This window comes from Dipodomys merriami, unplaced genomic scaffold (assembly GCF_024711535.1).
Source record: "Dipodomys merriami isolate MVZ:Mamm:240054 unplaced genomic scaffold, mDipMer1.0.p SCAF_62, whole genome shotgun sequence".
Taxonomy (NCBI): Eukaryota; Metazoa; Chordata; class Mammalia; order Rodentia; family Heteromyidae; genus Dipodomys; species Dipodomys merriami.
The window spans coordinates 2,305,379-2,327,541 of record NW_027206202.1 but is presented as its reverse complement, the minus strand read 5'-3'; the positions used below and the strand labels follow the sequence as shown (position 1 = coordinate 2,327,541).

At 41.9% G+C, this 22,163-nt stretch overlaps 1 protein-coding gene across 2 annotated transcripts in view; it reads right to left on the bottom strand.

Annotated features, from left to right (window-relative positions):
• Nucleotides 1-22,163, bottom strand: part of Xpo6 (exportin 6) — an 89,982-nt gene that overhangs the window by 30,873 nt on the left and 36,946 nt on the right. For both annotated transcript variants that reach the window (XM_070004275.1, XM_070004276.1), the window contains exons 6-10: nt 20,462-20,539; nt 13,894-14,347; nt 8,576-8,702; nt 6,775-6,884; nt 309-417 (exon numbers count right to left, since the gene is read on the bottom strand). In XM_070004275.1, the coding sequence (XP_069860376.1) occupies nt 309-417; nt 6,775-6,884; nt 8,576-8,702; nt 13,894-14,347; nt 20,462-20,539 (878 nt within the window). The remainder of the gene's footprint in view (nt 1-308; nt 418-6,774; nt 6,885-8,575; nt 8,703-13,893; nt 14,348-20,461; nt 20,540-22,163) is intronic.

The window sequence follows — 22,163 nt, the reverse complement described above, 5'->3', positions numbered from 1 at the left end:
ACCCAGCCAGGTATTCTTGATGCTCAGGTAAAGAATGGAGGCAGATATTCAAGACAGGACACCAAGTTCTCACTAAACCACCTCCCTCACTGTACACATAGGTATAAATGCCAACTGAACATTTTTTTTTTTACCATCAGTAAGACAAAGGAAAGCAGTAGGAGATAAGAATGTCAAGTATACAACTCAATTTGAAAACAACTCTGACTTAGTTTCCAGAGCACAGAGTCACAGGATGTAAGCCTCCAGTCTGGTTGCTATCAAAAGGGAACACCGATTAAGGGTCAGTTGGGGGTATTGTCACTTACATCATCATCCAGAGTCTCATCATCTAACTCCTCAAGCTGGGCCTGGTTGTATCTGAATTGGATACGATTCAACACTTCTGTGAGCAAGAGGATCAGGGCATCTTCGTACCTGTGTGGAGCAGAGACATCAGTGTAAGGAGGCTTTTATTTAGCCTAGAAGGGAACAGTGCCATAGACAATGCCTCACACAAGAAGCAGCTAGAGTCCAAGGGCTGGCAAGGGTGCATGCAAGTGAAGCAGAAACAGCAGTATTTTTTAATTAACTGTTCTGGGGACCAAATGGTTTTCTTGATGCACTTTTTTTTTTTGGGGGGGGGGGAGGTCAGTTGTGGGGCCTGAACTCTGGGCCTGGGCACTGTCCCTCAGTTCTTCAGCTCAAGGCTAGTGCTCTTCCACCTGAGCCACAGTGTCACTTCTGGCTTTTTCTGCTTATGTGGTGCTGAGGAATCAAACCCAGGGCCTCATGCATGTGAGGCAAGCACTCTACCACTGAGCCACCTTCCCAGCCCCGATGCACTGACATTTTACTTTTATAAGAATAGGCCTTGCTGGGCACTGGTGGCCCATGCTTATAATCCTAGCTACTCAGGAAGCTGAGATCTGGGGGTTATGGTTCGAAGCCAGCCAGACCATTTGGAAAGCCCATCAGACTCCAATTAAACACCAGAAACCTGAAGTGGAGCTGTGGCTTAAAGTGGGAGTACACCAGACTTGAGCTTAGAGCTAGTGCCCAGGCCCTGAGTTAAAACCTCCGCAAAAAGTAAATAAGGAAGAATGGCCTTTTTTCCCCTCTGGTAGAATTTTTGTCTTAAAAGTCTAGTTTGGCGGGGGCTGGGAAGGTGGCTCAGTGGTAGAGCGCTTGCCTTGCATGCATGAGGCCCTGGGTTCGATTCCTCAGCACTACATAAGCAAAAAGAAAAAAAAAGCTGGAAGTGGTGCTGTGGCTCAAGTGGTAGAGCGCTAGCCTTGAGCTGAAGAGCTGAGGGACAGCGCCCAGGCCCAGAGTTTAGGCCCCACAACTGGACCACCCCCCCCAAAAAAAAAAGTCTAGTTTGGTTTTAGTATTACTTGTCCCCACCTCTCTTGGTTAAACTTTTTGCATGCAAAGTATTTTTCTTTTCTTTCCCTGATCTCTTTTTCATCTTCACAGTGCTCAAAACTGAACCCAGGGCCTATGTTTCCTAGGCAAGTGTTCTATGCTTGAGCCACGCCCTCAGCCATTTGTTTTAATCTTGGTTTTGAGACTGGGTCTCACTGTTATCTTTAACAAGACTGGCCTTAACCTTAAACTCTACCCTACCTCTGTCTCCCTGACATATGCCACCAGTGTGTGATTCTAAGTAAGTCCCTGAAATCATACAAGCTATGTAACAGATCATAATCAAATTAACTAGAAAACAGTAAAAGAGTTACAAAAATCCCGTATGTTTGGAAATAAAACAGTAAAGAGATTTCAAGAGAAATTAGAAAGTATTTTAAGGCAAATGAAAGGCAGTATCTAAAAGTCTGGAGAAAAGCCAAATCGAGGTTTTGACTGGATTAGGGGTAGTATTTGTACACAATGGAAGAAAACTATTGAACTCAAAAAGCTCAAAAATAGATCAAATGATCCACGTTAAAGCAACTACATGATAGAGGCCAATAAATATAAGCAAACAAATAAGAAATGTGCAAGCATGCAAAAAATAAAGTTATGATTAGATAACTAAAATAGCTTTGTCAACTCATAAGATAACTAAAATGTCATTCACTAACTCTTATGTGCAAACTGAGGCATAAAGTTCTTCTAGTAGGAGCTAGAAGGCTACTGGACTTCTGATCTAAACCTAATTAACACAGTTTATTAGCTACATCGAACGTCGATTGTAACAACAGCACTTCTTCCTCTCATGCAGCAATTTTCTCATGTCCACTCACATTTGTTTACAGTCTAATCTCATGTTACCTAGGATCCCTTTGTTGGTCTGTGGCTAGCACTTGCCAGTATTGATGTGACAAGGAGGTTTGCAGGGTCTGACTCAATGGGTTGCTTCACCACTCACATTGCCTCATCTTCCTGTACAAATAAGTTCCTACACAGGTGACTTCACACTGACGAGCATGAAAAGAGTGGCTAACAGTTAATATTCATTTAATGTGTGCCTATTCTCAGCCGCTCTACACAAATACCAGCTCTATTTTCTCAATAGCGGTGAGAAAGGCGAACTCCAAGTGCAAATGAGGAAAAGGATTCTGTACCTTTCCCACCTTTCCTGATAACCATCTCAACTGTAATCAGGATAACTGACCCAATCAGCAGCTTTGTCAGCAAGGCAAGTTACAGAACACTTATCCCATTAACACTGGCCAGCCTCACTAGCTCTGATCAAGAAACTCTCATGTACTCTCACTTAGGAAGGAACATGTACACTCTGAATTTCTAAGCTCCTAGGACCAAAAATAAATCTGTGTACATTTATGCTTCAAAAGTTTTGTGTGTGGGGGGTAATAAAAAAAATTTTTTTGTATCCCACCCACAATGCCTGGCACTTAGTTGGTGAGGAATAATGCAAAACCTTTTAACCACAGTGACAGGAAATGAGTGCTGCTTCTGAGACTTAACCACATTCATGTTTCCAATTGAAGATACCAAGTAAACACTTGACTACTTCCTGAAAGATCAGTAGCTTCTGAAATTCTGGCTCAAGCCACAAATGTGATTACAAAAGCAAGGGCATATAGTTCCATCTGTTGAAAAGCTTCTGATCAGTTAGGAGCTCTCAGTTAAAATAAACATGGTAATCACCAGTAGCCAATAATATCCGCTGCTCCTACAAAAACATCATGCCTCTAATACAGGGACTCTTATGGAGCAGTGATTGCCAAACTGTTAAAACTTGAACCTAAAAGCTTCTTAAACATACACAGTGTAAATGCATTAGGGACTGCAAAAACCAAAGTTCGCCTGTATCCACTCCTCTTTGTAGTCTGCTGGCTTATACCACTAGGGGGAGCCTGTGGGACAGACCGCAGCCACAGTTGCTACTTAACAGCACATACCAAACACTGGCTTTGATTTTGTTCTTTTGTTTTGCTTTTGTTTTTTGCTTGTATGTAAAAAGTAATTTGCTCGGATATGCCTCAGTAGTAGTGCTTGCATAGCATGTCCAAGGCCCTGTTCTACCTCTAGAATGGCAAAAAATAATATAAATCATAAAATGTGCAAAATAGAGTATAAATCATGAAAATATGAGAAAACTTACTACTGTTTGAAATGACCAGCCAGAACCAGGGATGACTGTAGTATCAGATGCCCACATAGGCAAATCAGGTGAAAGACACTGGTCTATCCAGGGGGGTAGCGCAGTCAAGTAATAGTGATATTTTCCCATTTCTGTTGCTACTGTCATCACTACCACTGTGACCATTTAAATATATAATACACATATTGCAATACTATAATAAACTTGGACACCATACTAGATATAAGTGACTCCCTGAGTCCTAACTGTCTTACAGGAGGAAATGTAGCTGCACAAAACCTGACCAAAAGAAGCACTGTTATCAGGAAAGGAAATGCTCCATCAGTTCATACAATAACCTTCACAGATTAGTAATAACATGCATGTTTAATACTAGTTACCTGCTAGTGTGTACTTTCTTACTGGAACCCACCTTCACACCTCCCATTTGGACTATACTTTAGAACACATTTTCATATTTATTCTCTCAAAAAGCCTGAGAGATATAATAAAAAGCACCAATACTTCAAGTTGCCACTTCACTAAAAACTAGTATCTACTGCTGTGTCCAATAACATGTGGCCTGATACCACTGCAATTTAGAAGCTGTTCTACAATCACAAAAATAGTGCTTACAAACAGAAGAACAAATGCTTAAACTTGGAATGCCAATATTCTATTTAGAATTTTAACAACTCATAAAACCATACCAGTGTAAAAGGGTTTTTACAGAAACAACCCAACCTCTTTCCAGGTGGAGTTTTCCTCTTACTCCCTCCCCATTTGGCCCATTTGGGGGAAAAGTATGTCACTAACTCCACCACTGCTGAAGTTTGGCTACAAAGGGTCCTCCAAAGACACATAGGAGGCTTGATGCTTGGTGAAGCCTAGCCTTGTTCAGAGGCAACTGAATCACAAAGGCACTACCTGAGCAGTGGAATACGCCATTGCTGTGTTCAAAGCTAAAGGGGTTATTAGGAGGTGGGGCCTGGCAGGAGGAAGTAGGCTTGTAGATCTTATCTCTAGTCCTTTCCTTCCCTCCCCCCCCCAATTCACAATCAGGTCATCAGTAGTGCTCTACCACTTGTACCCCACTATGATGCTCAGCCTCACCACAGCCAAAAGCAACACAACCAAGTGACCATGGACTGAAACCTCTGAAACCATAAGCTAAGAAAACCTTTTTCCTAATTTAAGGTGTTTTTCTGAGTACCTTTTCACAGTGATAGAAGGCTGACTAACACAATCACCATTTTCTGGTGTCATTTTTTGACCATTTACAATGTGTCAAACATTCTAAATATGTTAGTTTACTTACAGTCTAAAAAAACTGCTATCATGATTTCCTTTTTTTTTTTTTTTTTGCAGGTTGTGGGCCTGAACTCTGGGCCTGGGCGCTGTCCCTCAGCTCTTCAGCTCAAGGCCAGCACTCTACCACTGGAGCCACAGCGCCACTTCCAGCTTTTTCTGTTTATGTGGTGCTGAGGAATCGAACCCAGGGCCTCATGAATGCGAGGCAAGCACTCTACCACTGAACAACCTTCCCAGCCCTGCTATCATGATTTCTATTTTACAAATGAGGAAACAAGCCTATATAAGCTAAGTAATTTACCCAAGTACATCCAAGTAGAAACTATAAAACCAGAAATCAAATCTAGGATTATCTCATGCCAGTCTTGGTGTCCACACTGTACAACCTCCTTCATCCACTGGACAGTTTTCACGAGCAGTAACCTCCTCATCCGAAGAGTGCAAGAATCCAAGAGTTACAACCAAACTGAGTACTACCTAAGATGCTTCCTAATAAGTATATAAAGTACTTGGTGCTGGATCACTTGTAACTACCGTAAACCATGTCTACACAAGAAATAGAAAACTCTGATTTAATGTACTAGGAAACTATTCTATTACTACTTATATAACAGAACTCTTGCCTCCTTTGAGCTTGAAATATAGCCACAATCTGAGAATGGTACATTTCCATTCTTTCCTAGCATGATGAATCCCCAGCTTCCCTGCTCTCCCACCCAGAAGCACTAACACTGTACAAGAGTGATTTCTGCTTCCTGTATAGCAAGAAAATCTGACTTGGGAAACAGGGAAGAAAACAAACCTCTCCTACAGTATGTGTTGAAAAAGTAAAGTAATATATATAAAAGTAATTGTCTATCCAAGTATCAGTGGCTCACACCTATAATCCTAGCTACTCAGGAGGCTGAGATCTGAGAATCATGGTTCAAAGTCAATCCTGGCAGAAAAGTCCATGAGACTCTTATTTCCAATTAACCACTAAAAATGCTGGAAGTAGAGCTATGGCTCAATTGGTAGTATGCTAGTCTTGAGCAAAAAAAAAAAAAAAAAAAAAAGCTCCAGGGGAAATGTGGCTTAGTGGTAGCATGCATGCATGAAGCCCTGGGTTCAATTCCTCAATACCACATAAACAGAAAAAAGCTGGAAGTGGCCCTATGGCTCAAGTGGTAGAATGCTAGCCTTGAGCAAAAAAAGCTCAGTGACAGTGCCTAGGCCTCTAAGTTCAGGCCCCAGGACCGGCCCTCACCCCACCCCACCCCACCCCAAAAAAAGTGCTCTAGGACAGCACCCAGGCCCAGGCCCTGAGTTCAAGTTCCAGGACTGGCAAAAAAAAAAAAAAAAAAAAAAAAAAGCAATTATAGGATAATGGATAATTTATCTTAAGTTCTTCCATCCATTTTCCTAGTTTTAAAAATAGATACATATCCTTTTTCATGACAAATACATATATGTTTAACATATACAAATAGGAGTAAGAACATAATAAACCCTAATCCCTACCAACTAACTTGAACATTAATTATCAACCTGTGAGCAACCATCTCTTTTATATACCAAACTACTTCCTTCTTACTCCCTGTTAGTTACTGAAAGCAAATCACATGTGTAATTCAATTCATTTAACAAATACTTACTTGTATGTCTACAATGAGAGTCTTTTAAAACACACACACAAAAAAAGCATTCTCATACCTAAGGTACATATATACAATTTAAATAACGATTTATGTATCATATACATTTTAACAACTATGTATTTTTTAATCAGGTAAGAATTTGAAGAAACCCAGATATTAAAAGAAAAATGAAATTTTCAGTGGCTTTACTGCCTAAACAACTCATCTGTTTCCCTGACCAGCTGTGCAGCTGCCCCTCAGCCCAGGAATAACTGGCAAAAATGACTACTTCCATTTATCCGTGTTTCTGACATTTACCTGTTAAGAACTGCTTCCTTGTCTCCAAGACGACTTTTAATTTTACTTGTCAGATAGTCCAAAAACAGTGTCCAGATGTCCAAACAAGAGAAGTAACCTTCATGAGTAGGCTATGGTACCCCAAAAAAAAAAAATCCATTTAATGAAATCACTTAATCCAACTATTGCTCAGAAACACACACACACACACACACACACACACACACACACACACACACACACACACACACACACACACACACACACACACACACACACACACACACACACACACACACACACACACACACACACACACACACACACACACACACACACACACACACACACACACACACACACACCCAGAATGGCAGAACTATACGCCTAGAGTTCCCTGCTTCCTTGGTGATCACCACTGGGCGCTTTCAGTCTTTACCATTAGGCCCTATGGAACCTAACAACAAATACATCAGGAGATAAGGCAAGACAGGGCAAAGACAAAAGGCAAGGCAGGCAGGGCAAACTGGTTACAATAAAAACCTATCTTAACACCTGAGACTGTGTGGAAAAAGGCTCCTTCAATTCAAATCTACTTTGGAGAGAAAGAAATCACTGTCTAGAGATACGACATTCAGTCACAGACAGAAGTAAGTTCCTTTACCCTCCTCCTCCCATGCTCTTTCCACTACAAACCATTACAAAACCAAAAATAAATCAGAATGGCTTCAAAGAATGTAAGGGAAGTAATAGCCATGGTCTTCTAATATAGACTGAGGGGAAAAAAAAGCTGTCAATCACCTTGCAGGGCACTGTGCAAAATGGGGCTGTCAAACAGGTTAACAGCAATCTCAAAGCAGGAACTGACGGGGATAAATGATTAGTTAGAAAAGCAGAACAACATTCAAATGTTTTTTTTTTCTTTCACGCAATTGTTTCTAACATATTTATAAGATGATTTCTTTGTTGCTTTGTATGTCCCTCCCCCACGGTATAACGTCTGCTTTCACTGTATCTGTTGTTGGTATAATTTGTGGAGGGGAAGGAAAAAAAAAAAGAATTGTTTAAATAGGGATACAGGTGGACCCAGTGCAACAATGAGATATACAAGTCATTATGTCGAAAAACAAACTTTACAACTTTTGGGGGGAGGGGGGAGAGATGGGAGGGGAATGAGAAGGGATGGGAAGGGGAAACAAAGGAAGAGGCAACAATGCTTGATAAGAAATGTACTCGTTATGGGGCTGGGAAGGTGGCTCAGTGGTAGAGTGCTTGCCTTGCATGCATGAGGCCCTGGGTTCGATTCCCCAGCACCACATAAGCAAAAAGAAAAAAGCCAGAAGTGGCACTGTGGCTTAAGTGGTAGAGTGCTAGCCTTCAGCTAGGGACAGCACCCAGGGCCAGAGTTCAGGCCCCACAACCGGACCCCCCCCCCCAAAAAAAGAAAAAGAAATGTACTCGTTATCTTGCCCATGTAATTGTAACCCCTCTGTACGATATTTTCACAATAAAAAAAATAAATAAAAATTTTAAAATAAAATAAATAAATAAAAAAGAAGAGAAGAACAAGTCTCTGCAGGGTCCTAGAGCCCAGACTGTTGTAGTTAATTTTTCTTAAGGGCTCTGAGGTTCTATTTCATGTCTAATCCAAGCACCATACTCTCCTACACCTAGTCCTTTCTACACACACACGTGGCTCCCAATCTCTAAAACATCCACTCAAATTCTAGCTATTCCTTTGGTTTTACATAATTGCCCACTGAACCCATGTTTAAGAACAGGAGCAGGTGTGGGGAGGAGAGAAAAGGCTCTGGTGTTTTACCTGATGAAATGTGTACTTAAAGAGCAGCGTCAGAAACTCCAGCACAGGGAATTGGGAATAAGACTCGATTCTCCGTAGGTGAACACTCACAAAGAGCCGTAGAAAGTCAGTAAACTTCTCAATATAGCTAAATGAAATAGGAAAACAACAAGATATAAGAAACACAGCTAGCTCCTTAGAAGAAATTCAAATTTCTTTCAGTGCAGAAGTATAGAAAAATGGGTATGTTTTCAGTTAAAAATATAAAGGCCTACAACAATTACCTACAGGACAGGCAACCCTTCATTCCATTACCACCTGCAACATAGCAGAAAAGCAGCTTTAATCCTCAGACACACCCTCCAAGGCTTGTTACCAACTAGTGTTCACTCACCTACTTCTAACTCATTCACTGTACAACCCACCCGAAGTGAAAGGGATAGTGTAAGAAGCTGATGGGCAGATGATAACGTCACTTCATGTGGCAAATCTCGAAGTTGATTTTCTTTGCTGGAAGGCCAACATTAGAATGCAGTGTGCTGCAGACCAAGACCAAGGTGCTACAGGGCTTGGTATCCAGTGTACAGGCTCAGGCTCAAACCCTAGGGCTCATTTGTCCCTCTCTTGCTCTGAGTCAGTACATTTAGCCCGTGTTACAGGGATTTTCAAATACAAGGGAGTTCAGAGCTAGATAGGCCTTGGGGACAATTTAGTCTGATGCTCCCATTTGGCAGATGAGACCCAAAGAGGTAATGCACTGGTCCCCTGTAACTCAGCCAGCTGGTAGCAGAGAAGACTGTCATCCATTCCCAGCCCAGTGTTCCCCATGCATCTGCTCACTAAGTCATTTCTCAGGACAGTAAGGGCCACGGACAGAAGGCTCTCTACTAAGCACACAACACATCATCACACCCATGTCAAAACTGTCATTTTAAGCCCCTAATACCAAAAGGTGATTAGAAAATGAGATGGACACACCTACAAAAGTCACACTTCAGACACCAACAAAATGGTAAAGTCACAGCCAGGTGCTGGTAGCTCAGGCCTGTAATTCTAGCTACTCGGGAGGCTGAGATCTAAATATCATGATTCAAAGCTAGCTAGGGCAGGAAAGTCTATGATACTCTTATCTCCAATTAACCACCAGAAAACCAGAAGTAGAGCTATGACTCAAAGTGGTACAGCACTAGCATGAACAAAAAAGCTCAGGGATAGTGCCCTAGTCCTGAGTTCAAGCCCCATGACCAACTTAAAAAAAACAAAAAAGCTGGGAAGGTGGCTCAGTGGTAGAGCGCTTACCTTGCATGCATGAGGCCCTGGGTTCGATTCCTCAGCACCACATAAGCAAAAAAGAAAAAAGTCGGAAGTGGTGCCGTGGCTCAAGTGGTAGAGCACTAGCCTTGAGCTGAAGAGCTGAGGGACAGCGCCCAGGCCCAGAGTTCAGGCCCCACGACCAGACCCCCCCCCCCAAAAAAAAAGTAAAGTCATATTAGGCCGTAGCTGAAAGTGAAAGTCTAAAAGCAATTCTGAATCTCCTAACTGCAAAAGGCTATGTTTTAGGAGCTGGGAAGGTGGTTCAGTGGTAGAATGCTTGCTTTGCATGCATGAGGCCCTGAGTTCAATTCCTCAGCACCACATAAGCAGAAAAAGCTGGAAGTGGTGCTATGGCCCAACTAGTACAGCACTTGCCTTGACCTGAAGAGCTAAGGGACAGAGGCCCAAAGTTCAGGCTCCATGACCGACCCAAAAAAAAAGGCTTTGTTTTGTTGTTGTTTTTGTCAGTCGTGGGGCTTAATCCCATGCATGAGGCCCTGCGTTTGATTCCTTAGCACCACATAAGCAGGGAAAAAAAGCTGGAAGTAGTGTTGTAGTTCAAGTGGTAAAGCGCTAGCCTCGAGCTAAAGAGCTGAGAGACAGGGCCCGGGCCCAGGCCCAGAGTTCAGCTCCCATGATCGACAGGAAAAAAAAAAAAAAAAAAAGAGTCTCAAGGTCTTTCCTGCCCAGGCTTTGAACCATGATCCGCAAATCTCAGCCTCCTGAGTTGCTAGGATTACAGGCAAGAGCCCAGCAGAAAGGCTATGTTTTAAAGCAGAGATGAGTAAAATAATAAAGGAGGATAAGACAATTCATACCTCAGAGAAACAAAACTGGCCCAAAAAAACAAAATGCTTCCTATTATTCCTGGATACTGTCCCCAAAAGCAGCCAACTTCTCTCTATTCACTGTGGGCTTATATTCAGCTCTTTAAAAATAAAGTTAAGGGCTGGGAAGGTGGCTCAGTGGTAGAGCGCTTGCCTTGCATGCTTGAGGCCCTGGGTTCAATTCCTCAGCACCACATAAGCAAAAAGAAAAAAGCCAGAAGTGGTGCTGTGGCTCAAGTGGTAGAGCGCTAGCCTTGAGCTGAAGAGCTGAGGGAGAGCACCCAGGCCTAGAGTTCAGGCCCCATGACTGGACCCAAAAAAATAAAAAATAAATAAAATAAAGTTAATTTGTTTCAGTAAGGATTCGATCTTAGATTAAGATTAGACCAAATATTGGGAAGGGGAAAAAAGGTATTAAGATCAATAGGTTTGTTTTTGGTTTTTTGTGGCAGTCCTGGAGCTTGAATTCAGTACCTGTGCACTATCACTGAGCTTTTTCATTCCAGGCTAGCAATCTACCACTTGAGCCACAGTGCAACTTCCATATCTTTGATAATTCATTGGAGATAAGAGTCTCATAAACTTTGCTACCCAGGATGGCTCTAAACCATGATCCTGAGATCTCAGCCTCCTGTGTAGCTAAGTATTACAGGCATGAACCATTGATGCCCAGCTAAGATCAATAGTTTTGAGAGGCAGAAAAATACAAAGGGCTTCTCTCTGATCCTCCAACCACTAATACTCAGGAGCAGCAACTGCTCAGTCCTCTGTTGGAGTATTGCATTATATTTCTCACATGGATCTTCAATGACAGCAAGCTTACTGCTCCTTAGGAAGCTGTACCCATTGCCCACAAAATGAACAAAGAGAAATCAGAGACAAGATATCCACCAAAATCAATCTTATTTTAAAATTCAACCCAATTTTTAAAACACAGGGCTAGGCTACAGGTCAGTGGTAGAGCATGTGCCTAGCATGTCATGGCTATGAGTTAGATCTCTAGCACATGAAAACAAAAAACAGACAAAAAAGGGGAGGGAGGGGGAGAAACAGAGAAGAGGGGACCAACCACCAACCCACAGGTGTTCAGTAAAGATTCAATTTCACCTCATTTTCTTTCCCTTGCCCACCTTCTGATATAGTTGCTAATGAACAAGAAAGTTAGAAAAAAGGCAGAAGAGAAGAAAAGCCTAGGCCTTGGTTAAGCAGCTCAGAAACCAAGAGTGGACAGAGATGTTCAGAATTAGTAGTGAGACCCACAAGCCAGGAAATAAGAACACAGTATTCTCTATGTCACCTTTCTGCTTCCAGTGCAACAGGAAGTTAGGGTTAAATTAAAAAAAAAAAAGCAAGAGCACAAAAGTTACACGGAACAAAGTCAGCACACAGATAATCCATGACAGCTTTCTATGCCAACTGAATATGAACCCTAACAGTTTGGGGGCCACAGTGGGCTTTAAAAGGAAAAGTCAAAAAAATTAATAGTTGCTGGCTGCTACAGGTAGCTCAATTCTTAATTAACACATGAAGGCAAGCCAACCCTTCTTCAAACAAAACTAGAAAGGATAAGAAATTGTGTGACTACTGAAGCAGCTGAAATCATGTAAAAATTATTGGTGGGGGTTGGAAATGTGGCTTAGTGGTACAGTGCTTGTCTAGCATGCACAAATCCTTGAGTTCAATTCCTCAGTATCACATAAACAGAAAAAGCCAGAAGTGGTGCTGTGGCTCAAATGGTAACAGTGCTATCCTTGAGCAATAGAAGCTCAGGGACAGTGTCTAGGCCCTAAGTTCAAGACCCAGGACAGGGGAAAAAAAAAATTACTGATAGGCACCACTGGCTTACACCTGTAACCCTAGCAACTCAGGAGGCTGAGATGTGGGGATTGCAGTGTAAAGCCAGCCCAGGCAGGAAAGTCCATGAGACACTTATCTCCAATTAATCACAGAAAGCTAGAAGTGGAGCTGTGGCTCAAGTATTAGAGTACTAGCCTTAAGTAAAAGCAGCTCAGGGACAGCGCCCAGACCAAGAGTTCAAGTCCTAGGACAGGCAAAAAAAAAAAAAAAAAAGTCATTACTAAATAATGAAATATTTTTCAGACTACTTCTTTCCTGATCTTACAAAATAAGCATCACACAAAACTTATTTATAACAGATGGAATCAAAATAATCTTCTGTATCAATTTAACTTTACAAAAACTTGTATCCAATTTAAAAAGCACTAAAGATAATAGAGCACTAAAACTTCATTGATTTTAGATAGCTGACATTATATTCTGTTACATATTTTGAGAAAAAGAAAATAAATAACTCTAGAGCTTAATAAAGACAATGGAAGGAAAACAAATTGAAATATTAATAAATTTTACTGCTAAGCTATGTAAACATTGAGTAATCCAACCCAGTACATCTACTTGAACGCTGCTCAACAGTGTACAAGGCAGGCCTCAACTGCCTTCATCTTTACACAGCAGTAGCACCTTATCAGTGAAAGTTGTAAAATACATACATGACATCATCTGCAAAAGAAATAAATAATGCAACCCTGTCTCAAGACTATTATACTCAACTCATATCCTAAAGGACTCTATGAAAACAGGCTTGAAGAATTTTAGGCTCTATTCATGAGGAAGCAGCAAAGCAATACAGACATGTGCCACACTGACTGCACTCTCATCAATATTTATCCTGTCTTTGAGCGAACAGGCATCATTTGTGTAAAACTTATTATGATACTAACAACACTCCTATATACCATAAGATGCCCACTGGGAAACAGCTGGATGGTGAAAACAAGCAGCATCCAGTGAGAAAGAGCAACAGAACCCCTGTACCTCCATGAGCCTCTTCTGTTCTCACCTACGTAGGCAGGGGCCACGCTCTTGGTTCCTGCACACCTCAGACCTGCAGGCAGATAGTGAGGAAGGGGACAGAGGCGTGGACAGGACAGGAGATAGACAACAGGGAGGAGAGACAACAGGCCTACACAAGCCACCACCATTTTCCACACTCAACTCACTTCCCTTAACCACCCTAGCCCTTCCAGCTCAGTCTGGACTTGCTGTACATACCCACCTACCTTTCTGTTCCTTACCAGGAGGCCCATATTCTGAAATTAAACAGGTTACAGACAGCACGTGGCATGGCGTAACAAACAAGCCCTGTCTCCAGCACAGTGACTCCACCTTTTGCATTACCTCTCATCAAGCTCTTCTAGCCTGCTCTTCACCGTGTGGGCGTTGTTATCCCTGGTGATCTTCTGCAGGAGGTAGAAGGTCTGCTGGAACATACGCAGCAAATACTCCTCAAATTCCATAGGTACACAGTTTTTGGACATGAGTTCATTGATGCAGGACATGGCCAGCACACCAAGCCGGCCACGCTCCTGTCCCAAGACACAGTTCTGGCTGCTGCCATTCACTGATGCCATCTTTCTGGCCCGGATGTCACAGCCAAAGCGTGCAAAGTGGAAGATGGTGGTGAGGAGGGACGGGGTGATGCTGGCAGACAGAGGAATCCAACTGAAGAGATGGGCCAGACACTCCAAGGCCAAAGAACAGATATACTCACTCTCCGCATCGAGGATGGGGATAGGCTGATTCAACAATTTGGCTGAGCTAGGACTCTGCAACAGGTTACTTAGTAAGTCACCTGGAAATTTAAAAGAAGCTTTTACAATAACCAGTATCAAATCCCTCACAAACACTCTAAGTAATTCTTCTTCCCCCAGAAAAAGCTTATAGTCACATATGAAATAAAAAATAAAATCATCATGTTCAGCGTTAAACACCAAGAATAGGGGCTGGGGTCTACCTCAGTGACAGAGCACACGCTGCTAAGCTTAGCACATATAAGCCTGGGTCCAATCCCTGGCTTATGCATATATATATACACACAAACACACTACAAAAACTTAATAGCAGAGCAAAATAGAATAACTAATACTGATTCTTGAGGGAAAAAAAAATCTGGCTATAGTCTCACTATTCTGACCTAAATGTGGTTTCAATAAGATCTGTAGAACAGCAGATTCCCAGGAAACAGAGTAGTAATATTACCAAAGGCCTCTGCCTACCAAAGTTTCCTTTTCTTGCATCTTCTACAATCATAACCATAAGAAAAAAATACATGTTCATAACATAAAAGGCCTTAACATCATAAAGTTAGATACTAATGAGTTAAAAACTAAAACCAAGGACAAAAATTCATATAAAAAAGATAGAAGCATGGGTCTGGGAAGGTGGCTCAGTGGTAGAGTACTTGCCTTGCATGCATGAGGCCCTGGGTTCAATTCCTCAGCACCACATAAGCAGAAAAAGCCAGGAGTGGCACTGTGGCTCAACTGGTAGAGCATTAGCCTTGAGCTGAAGAGCTGAGGGGCAGCGCCCAGGCCCAGAGTTCAGGCCCACGACTGACAAAAAAATATATATATATAGAAGCAGCTGGGAAGGTGGCTCCAGTGGTAGAGCGCTTGCCTTGCATGCTTGAGGCCCTGGGTTTGATTCCTCAGCACCACATAAGCAAAAAGAAAAAAGCCAGAAGTGGCGCTGTGGCTCAAGTGGTAGAGCGCTAGCCTTGAGCTGAAGAGCTGAGGGATAGCGCCCAGGTCCAGAATTCAGGCCCCATGACTGACAATAAATAAATAAATAAATAAATAAGTTAATTAATTTTAAAAATATATAGAAGCTGAGACATAGGGAAATGAAAAACTTATTAAAACAACAACACAAATCTTCAAAAGAGAAAAATTAATTTAACACATCACCAAATAACAATTTCTAATCTAAGTAAGGAACATTTCCAGGCAGAGTGGACTGCAGGCAGATAGCACTCAGGAGGCAGAGACAGGAGGTTCTCTACTAGAGGTGACCATGTGCTACACAGGCCCATCTTAAAAATAAATAAATAAAAACTGAACAACAGTGGCTTACACTTACAATATTATTTGGGAGGCTGATGTTAAAGAACCATGGTTCTAGACCAGCCTGGGCAGAAAAGACACCATCAATGGAAGAAGCTGATGTGGTAATATGCACCTGTCACCCTAGCTACAATGAGAAACCTAAAATAGGGGGACTGTAGTCTAGGACTGTACCTGGGCAAGAAGTGAGACCCTGCTTCAGAGCCAAAAAGGGGGAAAGGGGGAAATGGGGAACACTGGAAGTATGGCTCAGGAGTAGATTACCTCCCTAGCAAGCTCAAGGCCCAGAGTTCAAAAAAACGCCCAGGACAAAAAAAAAGTATGTGGGCAGAGTATAGTATATTTACTAACTTGGAGGCTGACCATGGTGGCTGTCACAACTCTAAGAAACTCTCCTACAAAATCCTATCATTCTTCCCTTTGGCTTTTTTATTTTTATTTTTTAACTTACTAAAATTTCAAGTTTGTTGCCTCAGGGTTTCTCAACCTTAGTTAGCGCTGTTGAAATGTAGGGCTGAATAAAGCCTTGGTATGCTCTGCACTGTAGATTAGCAGCATCCCAGTCTCCATTCACTACAGGACAGAAGCTCTCCTCCAGCTGTGTTAACCACCTCTCTCCAGACCTTACACTACAGGGCAGAACACCCCAGCTGACAACCAATAGTCTACCCATAGCCTTAACTTAGTAAAATGAGAGGAAAATATCCCAAGAACCTTTGAAAGGAGGGAATGAGATCACAGGCAGTGTACTGAGACTGATCCTCTGATTGTCTTTCAATAGGTAGCTTATAAGGTATCCATGAAAAGATGTGCAAATGCACAAAGATACACACCTGAACAAGAGTTTGGAAAAGTAGGAAGGTGTGAATTATTCAACTCAAGCTTCTCTACAAACTTTTCATCAGTGTGTATGCAAACCTTACACTAAAAACTGCACAGCATTTGTGTAACAAAGATAGTCTCTTCACTTTTACTAAAGAACAACAATCAAAGCTAACTCAGAACTGCAGCATCAATCTCATTTCATTTTGTACACTTTTTTTTCCAATTGACCGAGCAGGAAGTACAGACTAAGAGGAGACCAAGAGGCAGAGACTGTACAACAAGGAGCAGCAGCAAGAGCAAGGTGCTTTGTCCACACATTCACTGGTTTACCCTTAACAGTAGCTATTCTCTTAAAATTGACATCAGTGTCAGAGAGGGTGAAAGGACTCACTCAAGGCCATATGTCCATTAAATTTAGGTTAAGGCCAGCACACAACGCCAGGAGAAGAAGGACGTGATCAGAAGTGGTGACAGTGACTGAGGTGGACAAGTTAGGACAGAAAGCATGTGTTTGTGAGTGGATGCTGGGTTCCTATCTCTGCTCTCTCACCCTGGCCATGAGGGCTCTGGCAGTTGCCCTCAAAAGCCCCAGGTCCCTTGCCTGTGAAGGCCTTGAAGCAAGCCTTCAGCATAATGATGTAAGTGTTCCTCACTGATTGGGATTAGAGGATGAGGCAACAATTTGAGGAACTATTCTGAGAAATTCTGTACACCTCCCCCCACCACGTTACCTCCCCACACTTCAAACCATTTTCCACATCCAGATTGTGTGTGTTACAGATGATGCAAGGAGCAGTCCCTGATCTTTCTTCTTAGAAGGGAACAGATGAAGGAAGCTGAATACTGTGGAGATATATTATTAGAAACTATAAAAATAAAACAATGAAATTATTCAAGTTGAAATTGTTTTGAGAAGAGGGAAAAAGGGATAATGGAATGGAATATGTTGTAAACATGAGTGGAAATTTAACAATGAAATCTGCCCCACCACTATAACCAATTGTAAGCTAGAAAATAGAAAGTAAGGAGACAGTAACTAAGGAACTAGTTTGGTTTATTCACTGAACCTTGTACTTTCTCAGAATGAATTTCCTCTACAAAACCACACAGGGTCAAGAAATTTTTCTGCAAGTTTTACTTGACTGTGCTGTAAATGCCCAAAGACAACTGAGCAAAGGCAGCAGAATATATGTTGATTAAGTCATCAGAACTGTTCACACAATGGGGCAAGATCTGATGACTTTGCTTACAACTACCAAACACAGAGAAAATGCAAGAAATTTTTGAAAGAGGAAGTACACCAGTTTAAAAGTTTATTTACCTCCCTAAGCTCCCCACCCCCTCCCAAGCCTTAATGTATTTCACTTTTTTCCAAATAACAAAATTCAATGCTTAAGAAAAAAAACTGTAGCTAGGCAATGGTGGCTCACACCTGTAATCCTAGCTACTCAGGAAGCTGAGATCTGAGAGTAGCAGTTTGAGAAACTAGCCAGCCAAGGACAGGAAAGTCTAGGAAACTCTTATCTCTGATAAACCAGTCAGAAAAAAAACAGAAGAAGTGTGGTCTCTCAAGTGGTAGCCTTGGGCAAAAGAAGCTTAAGGACAGCCCTCAGGCCCTGAGTTCAAGCCCTAAGACTGGCAAAAATAATAATAATAATAATAATAATAATAATAGTATATAAGCACTACTCATAAAGTGAGCAACACACATTTAAATGGATCATACAGAACTGTCACCTCATCTCATGAATAAAAACTAGACAACATGTAAAAGAGCAGAAAATACTTTTTATGTGTATGATCTAATATTCCCCAACCCAACCCCAAAGAAAATAAAGTAGATCAGAACATACCTGATGAGGTCAACTAAAAATGCAGCTTCTGCTACTGAAAACAAGTGAGTACCACAACAGTATTGAGAGGTGCTAGGAAGCTCTACTGGATGCTTACCTAGTACCCCACTATGAGGAGACAGAACTAATCTTATATGAAAGGGGAAATTTAGTGACTAGGCATACTGGGAAATATGCCTTGTATTGGTCTAATCAAAAAACCAAACGGCAGCATCATTTGTAAACTTTAATCATTCAAATAATCCAAAGTATAAACCTGCTCAGCTACATTAAGCCAGGTATCAGTGGCTCACACCGGTAGTCCTAGCTACTCAGGAAGCTAAAATCTGAGGATGGTGGTTCAAAGGCAGCAGGAGCAAGGAAGTTCATGAGATTCTTATCTCCAATTAACCAACCACCAAAAAAGCCAGAAGTGGAGCTGTGGCTTAAGTGGTAAAATGCCATCCAGAATACCAGCCTGAGCACAAAACCCCAGGGACAGGGCTCAGGCCCCTGGACTGGCACAAAAAAAAAAAAAAAAAAAAAAAAAAAGGCCAATGATGCATTTGCCATTAAGTACAACTGTATAGCTCAAATTCCGATGAGTTCTGAATATACTCTAGAACTCTGAGATAGTTTTTAATCCAATTATGATAAATGGAACTTGGGTACTCTAAGCAGCCTTCAAAACTCATGACAGCAGGGTGCTGCTGGTGGCTCATGCCTGTAATAGCTACTCAGGAGGCTGAGATCTGAGGAGGATCTCGGTTCAAAGACAGCCTGGGCAGGAAAGTCCTTATCTCCAATAAACCACTAGAAAACCAGGAGTGGCGCTGTGGCTCAAGCGGTAGAGCACATGCCTTGAGCTGAACAGCAAGGGACAGCGCCAAAGCCCAGCATTAAAGCCCCATGACGACCAAAAAAAAAAAAAAAAACTCATGGCATATTTTCTATTGTATAGTAACTGAAAGAATTTCAACTTCCACATATTAATGACAGGGTACATAAGACAGTTTGGGCTTAAGGATGTCTGATTGCAACAGTCTATTTTCTTGAGGTAGAAGAAGAGAAAGATGTAGCAATTATTTTTCATTAGTCACATCCAGCCTTTAGCAGAGAGGAAGAAATTTGTGCCAATTCACAGGATGTCCTCTACTTGAAAAGCATCTGTGAAAACAGATGTAAACAGAAGCATTCAGAAACTAAAATTCCTACCCAGTCACAATGTCTTCTTTCCTTGAATCAGTGACTCCTGAAATAGATACTTACTGAGATGAGTAAAGAAGAGTTAGATATATCTAACTGGCTACTAATAAAGTAGTTAATAACCACTACAACAATGCTCAAGCTTAACATTCTCTCGTTTATATTATGATGCAAATTCAATGCAGGCAAACTGGTCTCCCATGTGTCCTGCGCAACATGGCTCTTGAAATAGACCAGCTGGGAAGTTCTCTCCTATGCTATGCCTTGTCCTTCAGGCCAGTACCACCTCTTTGTGGCTCTGCAGAGTAGCAAAGCAGACCAGTCAAGCCCCAGCTTAAACCAACTTCAGTACAAGCAATATGGCCAAGAAGTCTGAGGGAAAAACAAAAATCAAAGAGTCCACAAACTAGAACGGACAACAATAAATTAAAAGAGATAGAGGCAACTGACACAAGATCAAAGATACCACCATCATAATGAGCAGAGAAGAAACAAAGGAGTAGTGGTGCACATTTTGTAATCCCAACTAATAAGGAGGATGAAATAAATCCTGAGGATTGACATGCAAATCCACAGTGAAAAAAACCATTAGTGAGACCTCCTCACATCAATCAACAAGCCAAGCAGAGCAGTTCATACCTGTCATCCACAGGAGGCATACATAGGAGGAACCTAGTCTAATCCTGGTCCCAGGAAAAACATACAAGACCCAATTGGAAAAATAAGATGAAAACAGCTGGAGAAATGGCTGAACTAAAAACACCTGTCTAGCCTTGAGTTCAAACCACCCCACACACACACACACACACAATAAACAATAGAGAGCTAGCTAGTCAGAAAACATGGACAAATGGGCCAAAATGGATTACCATTAAGTCATTACCATTGTCTACCTGTACCAGGTAGACAAAACTTGTTATGCCCCACTGGAACCCCGGAATGCACTTAACCAGAAATGCCATAGGTGGCAGCAGACCATACCACTTTCTCCTGAAGTTGGGGATGGTGGTGGGGTGGCAGCAGTAACACTGTGTTTGTCCCAAACAGTCTCCAAGATACCTACCAAGAAAGGAGAAACTGAGTTTAAGCAAAATATAAAGTCCAACATGTGACAATCATAAGAATCAAGTTTTAAAATATGATTTATTAAGCCAGGTACCAGTGGCTCACAACTGAATCCTAGCTACTCAGAAGGTTGAGGTTCAAAGCCAGCCCAGACAGAGAGTCTAACAGGCTACACCTCCAATTAACCAGAAAAATGCCAGACTGGAGGAGGCATAGCTTATGACAGAATACTATCCATGAGCAATAAGCTGAGTGAGGCTCTGAGTTCAAACTGCAGTATTATCACACAAAAAAGGTTTATTAATACCTTTGATCAAAGATCAGTATTTAATCATCCCTCTCTAGTATCAGCTATGCCCACTCTTAGCTATCTTTCAGAGTCCTGTCCAATTCAGAATCTTGACTGCATCACCCTGACTTTGCCATGTGGTTTCTCCCCACTACTCTTCTAATACCAGTCTTCACCAGCCACCTGGTAACCACCTGAACCCTTCTCCTTGACACAGCATGGTACTCCACACACTCTGGGCTATGCCCATACATCTCTCTGACCCTGTGTTGCCATTCTTTCCTAGATTTTCTCTGGTTTCTTGAGTACCACTGCTTCTTTTTGGCCACTACCACACCCTGTACCCATCCAGCATTTAAATGGTACCTTCCCCAGGTCCTGTGATAGACTTAGTTCTATGTCACCATTTCTGCTGGAGCAACTCATCTCCTGTCATGGCTTCAAACATACATCTTCAAGTCTCATTCTAGGCCCCAACTCATTCTGACTATGGTCCAGCTCTGAGTCACCCAACAGGCCTCCACTCACAGACCTGTACATCAGCTGCTCCCTGGAGCTCATCACTTAGCCCACAGACCTCACCAGGTAAGAGGCACCACCCCACATGTTGGCAACTAACCTCACCTAGCCCAGCCCTCAAGCCACCCCACACCCAAGGCTTTAACATGTGAAATGAATAATCCACTATACATTCAACACAAGCTTTCTTTTTCAACCTCTGCCCTGCTTTTCTTTCCATAATCTAACCTTTTCCTCTGACTTCCTGTTGTCTGCCCCTGAGCTTTTCACCTCCTCTACAATGTCTCCTTCCTTGTTCAGCTCTGCCTGCCCAGGAAACATGTCGGATACAAATGGCAAGTATGAATCCATTTTATGCTAAGGCCAATCCAGACACATACCCTAGCTAGTGACTGTCAGGGAAAGAGGAGAATGGAGAATGCCCTCTAATGGAGTTTCTTTCTGGAGTTATGCAAATGCTCTAGAATTACATAGTGGTGATAACTGCATAACTTTGTTGTGTTTTAAAGTATTAATTTAGCCAGGTGCTGGTGGCTCACAGCTGTAATCTTACTCAGGAAGCTGAGATCTGAGCTTCAACTTTCAAAGCCAGGGTAGGTTGAAAGGAATGGGTAAGAATGTTAAAAAGAAAGACACATAAACTGCTTTCTTAAATGACAACTCCTTTGTACAACTACTTAAAAGATAACAAAATAAGCCAGATGCTGATGACTCTAGTCTATAATACTAGCTACTAAGGAGGCTGAGATCTGAGAACTGTGGTTCAAAACCAACCCAGAAAGGAAAGTTGGTAAGACTCTTATCTCCAAT